Source organism: Mustela nigripes, chromosome 7 (assembly GCF_022355385.1).
Source record: "Mustela nigripes isolate SB6536 chromosome 7, MUSNIG.SB6536, whole genome shotgun sequence".
In the NCBI taxonomy this organism is placed as follows: domain Eukaryota; kingdom Metazoa; phylum Chordata; class Mammalia; order Carnivora; family Mustelidae; genus Mustela; species Mustela nigripes.
Window position 1 is genome coordinate 81964075 of NC_081563.1, and position 17001 is coordinate 81981075.

The following is a 17001-nucleotide window of genomic DNA, read 5'->3' on the forward strand; positions in this document are numbered from 1 at the left end:
CCCCTAGATCCTGAGGGCTGGGATCGCCTACACCAGCCCGCTCTATCCCCGGGCCTGAGCGATGGATTCAGGGATTGGCACAAGAAGTCTGGTCAGCAAAGCTCAAGGAGCTACTTGCTGGGGATTCTGGGATGGCAACCCCCTTAATCTTCTTGGAGTTTATCTGGAAGAGGGGTGCACCTTCACTGGACAGAAAGAGGGAGTGGCCTCGAAGTTGCCGGCACCACATCTGGATCACAAATGGGGCCGCCCTTAAGGTGTAGCAGAGAAGGCAGAGAGAAGAAATGAGAAGATCTCATTTTGACTGGCATGGCAGAGGCCCTAAGAAAAACCTACCTCTGGACTTTTCAAATATGTCAACTAATGAATTTATTTCCCTAAGCTCCTCTGAGCTTTTTTTTTCCCCCCTATTTCTTGGCATCTGAGAGGTTCCTCACTGACAGAAGGGTTTGCAGTTTCTGGAACTCTCCCTGTTCTGAGAACGGATCTTGGGGTTGAAGCATGACCACCTGAAGCTGTGGGGTATTAATAGTGATCCACAAACTGTTCTTGATACAGGCAGTAAAATCTTGATGGAACTGTGTAAAGGAAGGATCATTCCCGCACGCATCCATTTCTACTAATACTGTATTGCACAAAGCAAAGATGGCCCGTGTTTAAAAAATATTCACAAATTTGTGCATTTCTCAGAGATAAGACTCCCTCCACACACTATCCATTTGAAGGCAATTCTCCATGGGTCTCTCATGTTTCTGACCTCTTGTGAGCAGAGGACTCGCTTCCTTTGTTCAGGACCGTCTTTTCCAGAAGATGTTTATAGAGCAGACTGCCTTGGAACATAAAGTGTTTCCCTCTGGGACTAAGGGCAGGCTTATTTACCCACCCATGGTCTTCCTCGGGGATGGTGGTTGGGGCAGGCAGGCTTGCTCTTTGTTACATAAGACTCTGTTTCTCTAGGCTGAGGGTTCCTCTCTTGTTGTGTAACCCATTGTGTGTACAGATGCCCTTTGGCCCTCATCACCTCCCATGGAACTGGGGTCCACGGGAACCCCAGCCATAACACACCGCTGCTCTGGTCACTATAATTGTGGCGAGCAACACAGTCCCTTGTCTCTGACCCATGAGTTTTGTGTCTTCCACCAGGATCTGCAAACCACGACAGGCTCACTTGGTGATTAGAAGGAGCACGGCCAACTTGCTTGCAAACAGGGTCAGGTCTTAAGATCTGTCACAGTCCTCAGCACCACATAAAACTGTTAAGTTTCTTTGCTTTTGCTTGGAATTCATTCAAATCAGAGAGGTAAAAATAATATATCATGCTGATCCCAGGCTCTGATTTGAATATGCATATATACCTTTGAGTAACAAAAATTAGGGAAGGAGTTATTTTAAAGCGTGATCTTCCCATTAAACAAAAATATTTTGTTATAGGGATTATAGAGTGAAATAAGGAAAAATGACTTTCTTGGTTCGATATCTGGAATCCAGCAGTGGCGTCTTCTTTCTGGATTAGTCCAGGACCCTCCTGGTCCATCCCCAGACTGGGGATGTGTGTAGCTCTGGCAGGAAAGGAACTGCCTCTTCTCCTGAAGCTCCTCCACGTCTGTCCGTTTACTTCTTGTTACTGGTTATCACTTTGCACAGCGCCCCAGTCTGATACCCCATCTGCTATTTCCTGACCTTTGACTCTCGCTTACCTGCATTCCTTGGCTCCTGATAGAGCAAGAAAATAAACTCACTGCTAAAGAAACAATAACCGACTGAGGCTGGCCAGGAATTCATGCGTCTCTGTGTGACGGGGATAGAGGATGCTACGGGTGGATGGGGGGGGGGGGGGTGAAGGGGAGCCAGCACATCTCAGGAAGGGCTGCTCTTCTGTTTACAAGAGCACATGAATGAGTCTAAGTGATCAGGACAAGACAAGGCCCCCTCCCCAGTGCACCCAGGCTGGTGCACGAGAGGAAAGGCAGGTAAGTGCATACAACCCTGTAAAAGGTGTCCTCCCTGGTGTCATTGCATTTTGGATCCCGGTACCAGCAGGAGACACAGAAGAGTTTGTTTTTGTTTGCAGAGGTTGCTGAAACTCAGAGAAGAAAAAGAAAGGCCCAGGCAAGAGACATGGTGTTTGGAAGGGAGCGTGCCGGGAGGCTGGAGGCTGGAGGTAAGGAGCAGAGGCGTTCCCCGTGCCCGCAATGAGGGGCAGCCAGTGACCGGAGCGGGGACACTGTGGGGTCTTCTGAGAGGGGGGCAGGGGTACCCTGGCAGCTCCTCATCTGCAGTGCTGGGCTCTAACTGGATGCTGCCCTGAAACCACCCAAACCACCAGGATTCCACCCAAGCCTCCTATGCCATTCTGCCCACACCGCCGGAAGCCCATTCTGGGCAAGCGGGGCTTGCTGCTCAGCTCCTGTGATTGTGCTTCTTGGACCCACCATGGCTCCTGGGTCAGAGGGAGCGCAGCCACTCCCTGAGGAGGTGCCACAAATCCCACAGGAGCCCTCAGAGCGTGCTTTGCTTTGGTCCTTATTCTGTGTTAAAATGGTCTAGCTGTTGGGGCTCGCGCCTAAGAGGTAACCTGTCTGGCATCGCTTGTTCAGGTGTCCCTCCCCAAATCCTATTACCCATCTTGCCCGGAGTCGTGCAGCAAACAATGGATCCAGCAAGAGAAGCTGCATGGCCCTCTCCCACTTAACTCACTTGAGAGGGGAGAAGGAAAGAAGGCAGCCCCAGAGGAGTCAAACCCAGAGGCTATGCGTGCTCAGTGGGGAGCAGAGCTGTCCCTCTGCAGAGACCGTGTGTGGGGAGGGGCAACCCTGCATCCTCCACGTCGGCACTCCAGCTCTCAGCCCTCAGCTCCTAATCTGTCAGACGGAAGGTGGCAGCCTAGGGCCAGGCCCTCAGGGGCTGTAGCTACCGCTAAGCACCCTGGAGCCTGGTCCCACCTATAAGGAAAGCTGTGCTGCTTCGAGAATCACATCTGCCTGCAGCTGCAGCTGCGTCAACCTCAGCACTGCCGGCTCACAGGCACCTCCAGGGGAACGGGCTGGGAAGGCAGTGGAGAGCCTGCAGACGCCCCAGAGCAGGGGGTCCTGGGACTGGGCGATGTGGGGGGCTGAGACTTGGGCTCTCCTCGAGAGGCAGACAGAAACGAAGCACATCCTGGGGAATGAACTAACTCGTAGTTACTGGGACTAGAAAATGTGAACACATCTTTAACCCGGGAAGGAAGAGGCAAAAAAAAGGAAGGGACTTTCAAGAGGTTTCTGTCTTTGTTGTTTTTGTTTTGTAGATTTATTCATTTACTTTAGAGAAAGAGAGGGAGACACAGTGCGTGAGTGGGGCAGGGAGGGGGCAGGGAGAGAGGGGGGGGGATCTCAAGCAGACTCAGCCCAGAGCCCAACCTGGGCTCCATCTCAGGACTCTGAGACCATGACCTTAGAACTGAGCAGAAATCAAGAGTCCAGCGCTTAAAGGACTGAGCCACTTAGGCTCCTCAGTTTCTTAGTTTTGAAGGACAGGTCAGGTTGGGTTGGATGAGATGGAAATGGTGGACAGACAGATGCGAAGGAGAGGCTGACCTAGTGGAAATCACAGCTCCCGTGTGGATTTCTACTCTTCTCCCCTACTGTGGAGCGATGTGGTTTTAACAGTTAGGGGCCCTTTACACACGTGGTCATTGCCTGGGGAGTGCTTGGTAAGTATTGTTTGAAAGAAAATTTGCCTAGTTTCATCACAATATTTACCATGTTCCTTTGCATACAATACACTTAATTCAATTAATGTTTAATTGAATTGTATCTTCCCACCACATCTCTACATTATTAGAATAACAGCTTTCCCTCACAAATTCCTTTGTAATCCAATTAGTTAAAGTCTTTTTTCTTAGACATTTCTTACCGTTCTACATAGATAATTTAGGTACACTTCTGTATTGTCTCAGGAGAGTTACTTCAAGTATGTCCTCTGATGGGGGAGACCCACCTCACAAAAGTGAAAGGACACTAAGCAAGACTACATAGAATGAATGAATGAATGATTTTTAAAAAGATTTTATTTATTTATAAATATTTATTTATTTATTTGACAGAGAGAGAGAGAGATAGGGAGAGAGAGAGAGAGAGCACATGCAGGGGGAGTGACAGGCAGAGGGAGAAGCAGGCTCCATGATGAGCAAGGAGCCCAATGTGGGGCTCTATCCCTGGACCCAGCGATCACAATTGGAGCCAAAGGCAGACGTTGAAACAACTGAGCCAATTAGGTACCCTAGAATTTAAATGTCTATATTGAATCCTGAGTTTTTCTCCTTCTTCCAATGACAAAAGAAGAGAAAATTAGACAAAAATGCATTAAGAAAATATTTGCAAATTATACATCCAACAAGGATCATATCCAGAATATAGAAAGAACTCTGGCAACTGAATAATAAGAAGACAAATGGCCCAATTAAAAGCAGGTAAAGGAACTGCCTTCTGCTCAGGTCATGATCCTCAGGTCCTGGGATCGGGTCTCACATCAGGCTCCCTGCTCCATGGGGAGTCTGCTTCTCCCTCTGATTTTCTCCCCTCTCATGCTCTCTCTCACTGTCTCTCTCTCAAATAAATAAATAAAATTTTTAAAAAAAGAACATGAGAAGACACTTAACATTAGTAGTCATTAGGGAAGTGCCTATCAAAACCACAATGAAATACCACTTAATATCCACTAGGATGGCCATCATAAACAAGCAGACAATAACCAGTGTTGGTGAGGATGTGGAGAAACTGGAAACCTCATACATTGCTGATGGGAAGATAAAATGGCACAACCAGTGAAGAAAACATTCTGTTCCTTAAAAAGTTAAACATATACTTACCCTATGACCCAGCAGTTCAGGTCCACTCTTAGGAGGATACCAAAGAGAATTGGGAAAAAAAAATGTACAAAAACATAATATATAACAGCCAAAACATGGAAGCAAATGTCCATCAACTGATGAATAGATCAGTAAAAACAGATAATTAGAATGCAGCATATTCAGACAATAAAATGGTATTTGGCCATAAGAAGGAATGAAATACTGAGACATGCTAAAACATAATGAACCCTGAAAGCTGATAAGGGCAAAACTCTCTAAAGATCTACAAGGGAGGGGTGTCTGGGTGGCTCAGTGGGTTAAAGCCTCTGCCTTCGGCTCAGGTCATGATCCCAGGGGCCTGGGATTGAGCCCCACACTGGGTTCTCTGCTTGGCCAGGAGCCTGCTTCCCTTCCTCTCTCTCTGCCTGCCTCTCTGCCTCTCTGTCAAATAAATAAATAAAATCTTAAAAAAAAATAAAGATCTACAAGAGAAACCATTCTAGATTTCTTTTTAAGTCAGCATGACTGTTCATAAACTTTGTTCCAACCCAAAGCCTGATTTACGGCCCTCCACGCATTGTACACCTGCTTTGTGAAGGAGTAGCCCAAAGGAAACCATCTTGTCCTTGAGATAGTGATCAATGTTCCTGCTCCCTGAATTCCTTGATGATAAAACTCTTGATTCCTGCCTATATGCTAATCCATAATCTTTTGAGCTTCTAACAGGATGTAAAAAATATATAACCTTGTAAAAACGATTCATTCTCCGGAGTACTTTCTTCCCTGTGAAGAGCATGTTTCCCTGGCAGCTATCCTAACTTGGGCTCGATTAAATGCTCTTTCGTGCTGTTAGAGATTCTAAAAGATTTGTTCATTTTGCATTGACAAAGCATCGTGCTAAGTGAGAGAAATCAGTCATAAAAAGCATACATTATATAATTCCACTTACAGGAAATGTCCAGAATAGACACATTCAATAGATACACAAAATAGATTAGCACTTTCCAGAGGCTAAGGGCCTCGTAAGAAAACACATCTATCTTAACAACCCTAAAAGCTTTCTGGAAAGTGTATGTTTACGGGAGTTACATCCTTATCATGAATCCAAATCGTTTCAGCTTAAAGTAGAATCACGTCTAACAGGTGACTGATGGGGAAAGGTAGGCAGAGATGTGGGGAAGAGGCGGTGTAAAGACCCAGGAACCAGAATCATCGGTGGACCTGTGAAACGAGTGCCCTGGGAACCACGAGGACAGAACTTCATGGAGCTGAAAGGAAATTTCGGAGAAAGAAGTGGCCGCGGGTTCCTGGGAGCGCTGACCCGGGAAATGAGTAGAAGACAGGAGAGAATCCCCGAACATCCGCTCGGGAAGCCTTCTCCCCACACAGCTGCCTTCTCTCCCAGACAGCTCTTCTGAAATCAACTCAGGTTAATGCGAGCTGCAGGACTGCAGGGATGTGCAGGCAAGAGAGAAGAGGCAAAGTGAACCTGGACAGAGAGCCATCTGTTTAGAAGATTTATATGTTGCCTTCGAGGGGAATGAACAAAATTCAGTGAAGAGAAATTGAACTCAGCTTCTTCATCTGATGAGGGCTGGGCCCAGCGCTTTGAAATGCATGTCACGTCTCAGGTAGACAAAGTGCGGACAGAGATGCAGCTTGGCCGCTAGCAGGTGAGCTGTTGCAAGCACATGCTTACACTGTGTGCTCACTTGCCTGAACTCTTCTAGAAAAGGATGAAAAAGAGAGCCTTCCACACACAGCTCTTGGGGCACAAATCCCAGAGCCTGCATTTGGCATTAGACTGGGCTAAGGTTTTTTAACTACTGTTCAACATCATCTTTTCTTCCTTACAAGAATGGTTAAAATGATGTAGGCTAAGGGACATTCCTATTTCCAGAATTTCTTGCTATTTTATGCAAAGAAATGATTAAACTTGGTGCACTATTTCGGTTGCACGTGCCCAACAAGCATTTAGCCTGTGCTCATGGCATAAAGGCAGACCAGCCCTCCCACCAACACCCTCCCAGGTTTCACCAAAGGAGCTTCTCGTGCTGTCAAAGTTTCTGTCACATGCCAGGGCTGCTCAGAGGAGAGGGCGGGAACCTGTGTCCCAGCACATTGTCCCAAACTCTCTAGTGTGAGCAGTACTTTTTTGATGTATGATTCTTTAATGTTGAATTGCCTCTGCAACATGCACCCCTCCAAGCAAATAATTCTGAGGGACCATCATTTCTCAAGGGATCCCACTGTGTTTTACACACCCACCCAGCTGCAATCCATTCACAATCTGGCACCTGCCTCTCAGAAACTAGATTCCTTTATAATCCAAAATCTTAGCATCTCCTCTTAACGCCCAACCACACTGAGCCCTGGTCAATTAAAGAGCTTTGACAAGCTTCTTGTTTGGGGAGGGACGCCCTCAGATGGGGGAAATGAATGAGCCATGGCAATATTTCATGAAAAGCCTTTTGGGGGAAAAGTAAACAGGTGTTCTCAGATCTTTTTTTTTTTTTTTTAAGATTTTATTTATTTATTTGAGAGAGAGAGAGACAGAGAGAGCACAAGCAGATAGAGGGGCAGAGGAAGAGGGAGAAGCAGGCTCCCCAGTGAGTAGGGAGCCCAACGTGGGGTTTGATCTCAAGACCCTGGTATCATAACCTGAGCTGAAGGCAGACGCTTAACTGACTGAGCCACCCAGGTGCCCCTCAGATCTTTCTTTCTTGATAACTAAGTAGAAACCTAGCCTGTGTCTCAATTATCAGATTTTTTTCATTGCAGGGATAATGCTGCTGATAAGCCCCTTTAGGTTCTATTTATTTCCAGATCTTCAAAATTGAAGTTCATCTAATGCCAACGAGCACAATTTTCACTCAACAGAAGAGCCCTCCCTGGCCCAGAAGACTTGCTTCGCCTTGGTTCTCTGAGAAGATGCAAAGCCTAGGCTCCATGGTGTTCAGGCCTGCATACTCCGTAAGGAAAGATGTTTCCGCAGAAGAGAAATGTCTCTAGTGGGCTTTCTTTGTCAATCAATATTTATTGGATGTTCATACCATTGGGTCTCTGGTGAGCATAAATTCACTTAGGCATAGGAGCCTCTCTACATGCTGGTGTCTTCGAGGGGAGAGGAAAATGAGAGAGCGGGGGTTGCTCATTGCTGGTGAAATCTTGTAAAGTGGAATCTTATTCCCAATCTGTCATGTTAACCTGAGCTGAGAAACCTGAGCCTCGTCCCTTAGGAACCTCCAATCCTATCCTTTTTCGGCACTGAAAGGTGCTTTCTGCTAATTATCCAGTCAGATTCTTCTTCCAAATGATCTCCTCCAGGAAGAAGGGCAGGGTAATAGCACCCAATTCAATATGCCTTGGGTGGGAATCAAGACAACTGTGTGCAGTTAACTAAGTCTAGTATCTTTACTGTGACATCTTAGGGTATGTTCAGGGACCAGAGGATCAGGGTGGTAAAAAGTTTGGGGGGAGCCTCATAGCTAGATGGAATGGATTATCCCAGGCTGAATTTTACAGATTCTGAAAAGCTCTTTAAAGTCCCCATAAGCCTGTAAGATATGGAGAAATACTTGTTCCTTTGCTTATCCTCAAGATGTTGGCCTCGCCCAGCTTCAGTTAAGGAAGGACATTTGCTGTGTATTCTCTTCATCATTAAACTTCCTGAGAGTTTTGGATACTCAATGTCTTTCAACCATAGCAGTTTAAAAAAAAATAAATACGTATATATATGTATATATATATATACATATACATGTATACACACACATACATATATATATATATGTATTTATTTGACAGAGAGAGAGAGAGAGAATAAGCAGGGGGAGCAGCAGGCAGAGTGAGAGAGAGAAGCAGGTTCTCCACTGAGCAGGGAGCCTGATGGGCCTTGATTCCAGGACACCAGGATCATGACATGAGCTGAAGTCAGATGCTTAACCACTGAGCCACCTAGGCATTCCCCCCCTCCCCCACCATAGCAGTTTAGATCCAACTTCATTGTTAATCTGCAGGCCAGCTGATAGACCCAAGTACCATTTTTGGGAGGCATGATCTGCGTCAGCATACATGTGGTATTACTGAATGAAAAACACTTCTTATATACAGTGGAATATTCCTCAGCCAAGATAAAAAGGGAACTCTGCCACTGGGGACAACACGGATGGCCCCTGAGGACATTATGTTGAGCAAGAAAAGTCTAACAGAGAAAGACAAATACGGTATGATCTCATGTACATGTGGAATGCAGAATAAGCCAAACTCACCAAAACAGAGATTAGGATGGCAATTACCAGGAGCTGAGGACTGGGGGAAATTGGGGAGATGTTGGTCAAAGGATACAGACATGCAGTTGGAAGATGGGTAAGTTTTGGACAGCTAACGCACAGCACAGCGATCAAAGGCAATGATAATACATTATATGCTTCAAAGTTGCTAGGAGACCAGATCTTAAATGTTCTCACTCCAAAAAATAAATAGGAATTATGGGATGTGACAAAGGTGTTAGTGAACGCCATGGTGTAATCACACCGTAATATACAAATGTATCAAATCAACCCGTTGTGCACCTTAAACGTACGATATCACATGGCAATTACATCTCAATAAAAAAACGCATTTCTTAGCTACACGCTAAACACCTCTATCAGCTTTGATGACAACAAGCTTTTAGGTTAAACCTCTCAAATTAATAAAACTAGGATATCAACCAACTATTAGCCAATTAGAAGACACAGGCTCTCTTCTCTATTTTGAGGGGGAGGCAGGCTCCCGGCCGTGCAAGAATTTTGTTATTTTTCCCAACGAAAGCATTTAAGCAGGGAATTCCAGGATCTGATGTGGATTCTGAGGAATTCATCTTGAGGATGAATTCAAGGTGACAGAGTGGACTGGGCGGGGCGGGGGGGAACCAGTGGAGGTGACTGAAATATACGCCCTCAGAATGGTAATAGTTGGATATGTGTGTGACAGGGCATGCACGTTTAGACATACACGTGCACGCACACCCTCACACCCACAGCTATCTGTCTGCGTGTGGAGCTCTACAAGCAGAGGGCTGATCAGCCTGCCCTTGCAGTACAATCAGATGCACTGGGGCAGGAATTGTGCTCAGCCCTCATTCTGAGGTTGTGGTCCCTGGAAAGGGGGCTCACCAGCCCAGCCCAGTGCAGACTCCATGGGCACCAGGGCCGACCCTGATGCATGCAGAGGCAGGCTATAGCTGAAATGCCCGGTGGGCCATTCAGGAAATGGCTAGGAAGGCACTTCTTTTCCTTCTCTAGAGCATCGGAGGCCACGCTGCTTCCTTCCTGTCCGGCCTTGGTTTGTGGTTCCGTGGCTGCGGGCTCCTCAGCCCATGCATGGCCCTCAGGGCCCACACAGCCCTGCGAGGCATCCCACAGAAGACGGGCCCTGGCTTTGTCTGCCCACTTAGGGTGAAATGGGAAAGCCTCCAGCCCTCCCCAGGGGCAGAGAGCGTCAGAGGACCTTGAGCACACAGCCTGCACTGAAAGTAAAGGTACAAAGGCTGTGGCACTTTTTCAATTTCCATGGACACCAGCTTTAAAGACCGAAGAAAATGCTCATTTTTCTGAGTATGAGCTGCCTTCCGAAAGTGGCTTTGATTTATCAACATCATCTGAGAAATGGGAGTTGTTTTTTTTGTTTTTTAACCCTGATGCTCTGTGGGAAATGCTTTGATGTGCTTGACAAAGAGCCCTGGTCACAGCTGCCATCCCTCTGGGCTGTGGGATCAGGTAGGAGGGCGAGCTGGATACAGCCTGGCCGGGCCATAACCTTGAACTTCTTGCGTGTTGGGGTAGTTCTTAGTCATGGCCATTTCCACCTGATGCCATGCTATGCTCCTGTGATCCGAGGAGCTCCCACTTGGTTTAATTATTCAGGGCTCCGGTGTCAGTCTGTCTTTCTTGTGAAGTCTCTGTGTTCAACATCCCCACGATTCTGGAGCCCAAGCCCAAAATGTAACACTGAACTTGGACGATGAAGCTCGCACAGAGGAAACACACCTGGGTGCAGACGGTTCATTGGAAGAAGTGGCCCTGGGGGTGAGAGCACGCCCCATGGCCTGGTCACCTGAACTGCGGGGCTTCCTATGGCTAAACTTGATTTCTATGTGCATTTCTTTAAGCTCGATTTTAATGCTTCAGAAGCTCAAGCAGGGCAAGCAGGGAGCAGTTCTGAGGAGTTTCGAATGAGTATCTAGACACAGGGGCACCAAGGGTGGCAGCTCATTCCTTCTCTTCCAGTCCAGATGGGCAATGGTGCTGAGACACCGAGGCCCTCAGGCCCGGCAGGGGGCTGCCTTGGGTCCTGAGCTGAGCTGCCTCGGCCAGCTACCCTGGCTGGTCCCTGGGGTTTGCCCTTTCTGCAGCTGGTCAGCACACACACCATGCACAAAGGCATGCCCAGTTCTTAGGGACCTGGATCCCCCCAGCGAGGACCTCTCGAAGCCAGATTTTTCGGGGCTGCCAGCTTTCAGCTCCTGCTGACGTCCGCCTGGGACTTTCCAGTCCACAATCCCTCCTACACCCTGAGCGCTGCTGCAGCTGCACGGCTCTGTGTTCTGCTGTCTTCATGAGCAGGTGTGGCATGGACACGCTCCGGCCTCGTGATGACTTTGAGGATGTCTGACTTAGGAACTGCTCAGATGTTTAGAAGGGTATCCTGGGAATATCCTTCTGGGGCCAGCAAGCGTGGCTGCCTAAGAACAGAGAGACTCTTCCATGAAAGAGGAAACATCCCTTTTTCTGGCTTCTTGCCGGGCCCTACAGAGGGAACTGGGTCCGCTGAACTGTCTCTAGCCCGATGCAGTCTCTCCTCCTCGTCCGTGCCCAAGGGTACGCGATGGGGTCTTTTATCTGGGTGACATTTGCTTTACTACCACCCCCCGAAAGAATGAATCAGTTTGTTTGCTTAATATGTTTTTTATGCTTTGCGTAAAGAATACCGGAATTTTGGAATTGGGATGAATCCTAGCCTAGTTCCTAAAGCGTCACTACCTTTTACAGTGAAGCGACAGAGTCCTGGGGATTGGGGCACTTGCCTGGGGCCACCTGCTACATTCGCTGCTCCTCAGGGGGTGCTGCCAGGCAGCCCCCCACTCGAGCTTGGGACAGAAATCTCCCAGACAGGATGCGATTTCAGGCTTTACACAAGTGCAGGATTAAAGTTCCATCTGCACTTAAGTGTCTTTTCCTTTAGACTTTTTGAAAAAGAGGGTTAAAGAACTTGGGGTCTTTGTGCACACATCTCTGGTTGGGAACAGCGGGTTCGAAATTAATTTGAAAAACAATCAACAGAGAATGAACTAGGGAGCCCCCTGGAGGGCGGTAAGTGGATTCCACGCTCCGGGTGCCTCACAGACCAACTACTGGATCCCTCCTTCACCAGCCTCCCCTTCCTACCTCTTGTCCATCATAACAAGAGTTGCCATTTGCCCACCAGGTATTGTACAAGACCCTCACCCCTCCCAGTAACCCTAGGGGCAGGAACTATTATTCCCATTTCACAGAGGAGGAAGCGGATGCCCCCAAATTTGAAGCCACTTGCTCCCAACCACACAGCTTGGTGAGTGGCAGAAATCAATCTGATCCCGTAGAGTGGAAAGCCACTCTTGCCACTTCAGGTTGGTGAGAACACATCACTTGGCATCACACGGCCCTGCTAAAGTCACGTGACGCAGAGCGGTCCCACCCCACAGCCTCCCGGCTTTATGCAGCGGACCTCGGACCTCGGACCTCGGACCTCGGAAGGCAAGGCCAACCCCTTTGTCTACCTGCAGAACTCTCCTTCCGATTCTGGCAGCAGGAGGGAAGCCATGGGGTTCTTCATCAGATCGGCCACTGCAGGGTCCTTGGGTGTCACATAGAAGAAAGGAGTCCCAGTGCTGTTGTTCAAGGGGCCGTCGCTGATGGGCAGGCAATTCCCAAACGGCAGTCCTGGGATCTAACAAACAGCGCAAAGGGCTTTTTCAATGCAAGGTTTTGGATTGATCTGAGCTGGGAGCTTCACGTGTGTCTCTGGCCAGGAAATATAACAACGAGGATGGCATCACTGTGGTTTTGACAGGTAGTAAATGAAGGCACAGTAGTTTCCAACTGACCCAGTTCACACGGGGAGGGCTCCAGAATTTCTACAGAGGAGCTGAACAGGGGCATTCTGTGTGGAAGAACAGCTAGGAGATTGTCCTTGAAGCTGCTGCATCTACATAGGAAAATGCTCACTTTACACAATTTAAAATTATTTGTGGGAGGGGAGATGAAATTCATGGAAGGGTGCTAGAATCTTTCCCACAAGCTGCCCCTGGGATCCCCACTCTCCCAAGGTTTTGAAAACTTCGGGGATAGAACTTAGGTCTTAACTTCAATATCTTATGTGATCTCTGGTCTCCGGGGGGAACTATTTCTTTTAGAGCCACACCATTTTCTTATGTATTAGTTACACTTTTTATTGTAATCAACATTCCATTATATGATTCAGCAACTCACCCTAGAAGTCACAGAAACAGGCTACACTCACTTTTGTTCATGATCATCCAGTGAAGGAGGTCATGTTCTCAGATATTTCTTAGGTTTTTCCAAACCCTGCTGGTTTCTGCCTCCCAATCTTCCTGAGCTTTATTTACTCTTTACAGAGTGCTCCTTATTGTCACTGAGCTCAGAACTCAGGGGTTGTCCTTGTCTTTCCAGTGTTATATGGCAGGGGTGTGTAGACTTGGAATAAGGGATGGCTCTCCTTTTTGAAGAAGATGCAATGTTAAGGAGTCTTCCAAAATGGTAATATAAGTTCATTCACAGATTCTGTTTTTCAGCTTGTCCAACTGCCTAGAGTCATGCTTTGCACACATGATGTGTACATAGGAATTATTATCTAACAGAGCACAAGCAGGTGGAGGGGCAGAGGGAGAGGGAAACGCAGATTCCTTGCTGAGCAGGGAGCCCGATGCGGGGCTCGATCCCAGGACCCTGGGATCATGATCCCAGCTGAAGGAAGATGGCTAACAACTGAACCACTCAGTCACCCCACAATTTGTGTTTTAAATCAAGATCAGCTTCATATTTAAGCTTCATATCTTCATAAGGTGTGTCTTAGGAGCATAATATATAACTGTGAGAAACCATTTAGAGACTGTGACTGTGGTTAAGATCACTGCCATAATCAGAATAAACTTATTTAATTTTTAAGAGTAAAACAGGAACTTCAGAACTACATAGCCAACCACTTAACTTCACATAGGAAGAAAGCAAAGTGGACAACCCAGTGACTTGGCCAGTTTCCAGATGGGTGAGACTGAGACCCACACCTGGCTCAGAGCCTGCCTGCTGCCCAATGACCTACAATTCCCCCCAAATTTGTTTTTGCATAAATTAAGTAGGATTTCAAACTACCTCCCTGTAATAAAACCCTTATATGGATCTTACCAGCCCTGAAAGCCTTCTGGAGGGTGTGTACTTATGGATGTCACATCTCCATATTTATCCGTGCCATTGGGCTTAAGGTGGAAATCTGGCTAACAGGTGACTAAAACATTTGCGAACTGAATGATAAAATTGCAGCAGAAAACATCTCATTCCAGCATGTATACACTTTGCACCCTAAACCTCCTTTCCAGGAAAATTCTTGAGTTCCATTATTTCAAAATGTCAATTTCCACCCAAACCCCGTGGCATCTTTTTTCCAGTAGGTGACCAGGAAGTTCGGGTCTGTTGGGTGCCGTGGGCTGGGAGGCCGCACACGCCTACTCTGGGATGTCAAAGGCAGGTCTGGCTTCTTTTGTCCAGGTCTGGACGGGTCAGGCACTGGTTATGCGTACTTCTCTTTGACCATCTCAAGACTGCACTTCAGTCCCCATCCACCTGGCAGGATGCCTGGCTGTCAGCACCTCCCCCTCTGCCACGTTAAGCAAAGCACAATCTGGTTCCATTATTTATGCGCCGTCCACAGTGCAACCCAGCCCGCTGGGCACGTCTGTGAGACCTGGGTCTGAGCCCCGGGGGCGGCCTCTAGCGTTTCCCCGTCCCCAGGCCACCGCGAGGCACGCACCTGCAGCCGGCTTCCGGCGGGGCGGCTTACCTTCTCGTGGGCGGACACGGTGGCCAGACAGCCCCAGGCGCTGGCGTGGGCCAGGAAGCGGGCGATGCCTGGGCGCAGCCTCGGGCCGCTCTCGCGACGGTAGGAGAACATCCCAGGCGGCGCTGGGGGCGGCCTGGCGCGGGCGGCGCCTGGCGGAGGCGGCAGGTGCGCGTCCTCCTTGTGTGCGGAGGCCGGGAAGCTGCGCTGCCAGATGCTGCCCGAGTCCTCCAGCAGCGCGGGCAGCGCCTCCTCGGTGGAGGCGCTGTCCAGCTCCTCGTCCACCTCGTTAGTGACGGCCCAGGACACGGAGCTCACGATCACGTAGCTCGCGGCGGGGGACAGCAGGGCGCTGCAGCACAGCAGCCAGGAGAGGCGGGTGGCGGGCCGCGCGGGCCGCTGGCCGCGGCGCACGGACATCTTGCAGCGGCGCGCCCTGTCGCGGGGACCGCCTGGAGCGCGCGGGCGGCCGGCGAGGGCTGCAGCGCCCCCCTGCGGCGGCGGACGCGCGGAACTGGACTCCGCTTCGGACCGCCGCAGGATTCCCGGGCGGGGTCCTCACCGCCTCACGCCGGCGCTCAGAAGTCCAGCCTCCCTCCCGGAAAAGCCGATTCCACTTGCACGCCGCACGTCCTGCAGCCGCCGTGCGCAGAGTCCTCACCGCTTGCCAGCTCCGGGAATGGGCTGGTTTCCTGTTGGATGGCACGGGTTCTGCAGCCAGAAGGCGGTGGGCGTTCAAATCCCGAATCAACACATTCCTCTCGTCACCAGCTTTGTGACGTGCCAAGTCACTCAATCTGTCTGTGCCTCAGTTTATTAGAAAAACGAGCAAACCAGAGTAGCTAGCTCATAGGGGTGTTGGATGGGTGGATTAAGGTAACATTTGCAAAGACTCAGAACGGTGTGTGGCATGGAGCGGGCATTATATTTGGTAATAGACCAAGGTAGAGATTGGTATCATTTTATAGAGGAGTAAACGGTGAAGGTAAGATCAGCACGGAGTCAATCTGATGCCAAAGCCGATTCCCTTGCTCTGTAAGGACAATGACCGTCTTTACGCTTTACTCAGACAGGAACGCATTGTCGTCAGTTCATCTGAAAGCAAAATCAAATGTTTACATATCAACTAAAGTAAAAGAGAGCAGACACCCAGAGACAAAGTGCCTGGGATGGACGAGGCAGAGAACTGTATGAATGCACCACAGTTTTAAAACATTCTCTTACTGGTGGAAATTTGGGCTATTTCTGATAGTAGTTTTATAGATATCAACATAATTCAAAATCATTTACATTTTTTGCTTATAGCATTCCCTTATCTGCCCATAAAGAGATATATTCTGCTCTAGATTTTCTATCCCAAATCAAATAGTCCTACTTCCAATTTGTTATGGATCAAAGTAACGAGAACTAGCACCAGACTTTTTGTAGGTATTTTGGCAAATGTTCCACTGGGCAGTAACCAGAGGAATTCATTGTCTACCCTGCCCCTGCCCCCATCTACCCTCCTCCTTTTCACTTCTCTTCAAAGCCATTATTCTTTAAAAAGTCTACTTAATTGGGCACCAGGATGGCTCAGTCATTTAGTCTGCCTTCAGCTCAGGTCATAATCCCAGGGTCCTGGGATCAAGCCCCACATCAGGCTCCCTCCTCCTCGAGAAGCCTGCTTCTCCCTCTCCTACTCCCCCTGCTTGTGTTCCCTCTCTTGCTGTGTCCCTTTCTGTCAAAAAAATCAATAATCCTACTAAAGTCTACTTAATCTCCTCAGTGTACTTCAGGGTGGCCTCCTCCCATCCCACCCAACCATCCTTCCAGGATGCCCTCTTTCTGTTGGTAGTCTCAGGGGGATTTCTGGTATTCTTCTCCTAGGGATCTTGTCTCCTCCCATGGCTCTGCCATCCTTATTTACTGCTGACTTACCCACCTCTCTCCTTCGCCCCCAGAAGGATGTCTTGCAGAGACACTGGAGCAAGTCATTAAAAACATGGGCTGCCTCAAACGACTTCAGATTAATTCAAATCCTGCTCTATGACCTACTGGCTGTGTCTGCAAAATAAGGACAGTCACATCTATCC

At 48.5% G+C, this 17001-nt stretch overlaps 1 protein-coding gene across 3 annotated transcripts in view; it reads right to left on the minus strand.

Moving 5' to 3' along the window:
- Positions 1-15535, minus strand: part of CREG2 (cellular repressor of E1A stimulated genes 2) — a 38377-nt gene extending 22842 nt beyond the window's left edge. For all 3 annotated transcript variants that reach the window (XM_059406286.1, XM_059406287.1, XM_059406285.1), the window contains exons 1-2: positions 14933-15535; positions 12636-12805 (exon numbers count right to left, since the gene is read on the minus strand). In XM_059406286.1, coding sequence (XP_059262269.1) covers positions 12636-12805; positions 14933-15349 — 587 coding nt within the window. In that variant the 5' untranslated portion in view covers positions 15350-15535. The remainder of the gene's footprint in view (positions 1-12635; positions 12806-14932) is intronic.
- Positions 15536-17001: the final 1466 nt, after the last annotated feature.